Source organism: Wasmannia auropunctata, unplaced genomic scaffold (assembly GCF_000956235.1).
Source record: "Wasmannia auropunctata unplaced genomic scaffold, wasmannia.A_1.0 LD324829.1, whole genome shotgun sequence".
In the NCBI taxonomy this organism is placed as follows: domain Eukaryota; kingdom Metazoa; phylum Arthropoda; class Insecta; order Hymenoptera; family Formicidae; genus Wasmannia; species Wasmannia auropunctata.
The window spans coordinates 1-1,277 of NW_012038061.1; the positions used below are offsets into that span (position 1 = coordinate 1).

At 30.2% G+C, this 1,277-nt stretch overlaps 1 protein-coding gene across 1 annotated transcript; it reads right to left on the reverse strand.

Annotated features, from left to right (window-relative positions):
• Positions 1-79: 79 nt before the first annotated feature.
• LOC105460297 lies at positions 80-1,219 on the reverse strand (the record flags this gene model as incomplete). The annotated part of the gene is made up of 5 exons (XM_011706726.1): positions 1,155-1,219; positions 924-1,011; positions 520-837; positions 375-465; positions 80-287 (listed from the first exon to the last, which is right to left on the reverse strand). Coding segments are annotated over exons 2-5 (639 nt in total), but the record flags the coding sequence as incomplete, so codon positions are not given.
• Between the last annotated feature and the right edge of the window lie 58 nt (positions 1,220-1,277).

Consider the following 1,277-nt stretch of genomic DNA (forward strand, 5'->3'; position numbering starts at 1 on the left):
TGCAATGATAAAATATAATTTGATTACATAATATAATATTTATTAAGAAAATTATACTTTTAAGCTTAAAATACTTTACAGAGAGCGTTGAAAAATTGCAAGTAGATATTATCTCTTTGGATTCATCTGAAGGAAGTTTGACATCTTTCACACACTTTTTATAATCCAAATAACTTTTTAAAAAGCGATGCAAATATCCCTGCCTAAAAGATGGCACTTCAGGGGCCATCTGTTGAGACACTTGCTCGTGTCCAAGCTTACTTTTATGAAAACTTTCTATTATATCGCTGCAAATAACATTGGAATAAATATATTTTAATTTTTAGGAGAATATATTGAGACTGAATATTGGTAAACAACATATTATGACGTACCTTTTACAAATAATGCAATATTCGTCAAAGTCCTCTTGAAGTTGAAGTATATCCAAATGTGGATCTTCACGATCTGGTGTTGTATTAAAAACTATATTATAAATGTATGAGGGATTAATCCGACGAATTCTTTCTAACACGTTACTTAGGTTCCATTTGGGACTTCTAGGAAGAATAAATTCTGATGTGCCAATAAGCATTACATGACCATTTAGCGCCCTGTAGCTTACTGAGTATTCCCATTCTAATTTTAGCATTTTGGTCTTAAAATCGTATGGCCGTAAATCCGCGATATATCCTGATATTGTAACCCGCCGAACAGAGCTGTTCAGATTTTCTTTATCCCATAATATAAACCATTCATCATCAGAGTTTTGTGCCCAAATTCGTATAACCTTTTTGTATCCACACTTTTTCGGTATGGTCACTCTGATAGGATAACAGGCTTCATAAAATTCGATATCTTTAATATAGAAAACATAATTGAAATTTTTCTCAACAAAAGTGTATCTTTAACAATATCTAATTTAAAATTCAAATATTACTTACTAATATATTTTTGTTTAGCCATATTCTGTGATATACGATCAATTGGTTTCGTAGGTAATGTATTGCCGTGCAATAGTCCGTAAGTTCTCTATATTAAAAAATAAACCAGAGAGATGCAACAAAATCTTGCATAAAGTTGGATCGCGATTTATACAGAACGATAACAGGTGATTATATATAGCATTATACAGGAAGAAAATATACAATTTATGTCATATAGTAAATACGTACCTCTTTAAAATCTTCATAATTTGTAAATTTGGTATGTGGTTCAATTATCTTAGAGTTATCAAATGTGCTAGAATTACTGTTATTTTGAGTACAACTATTAGGCTTTGCAACTTGATAAATAAA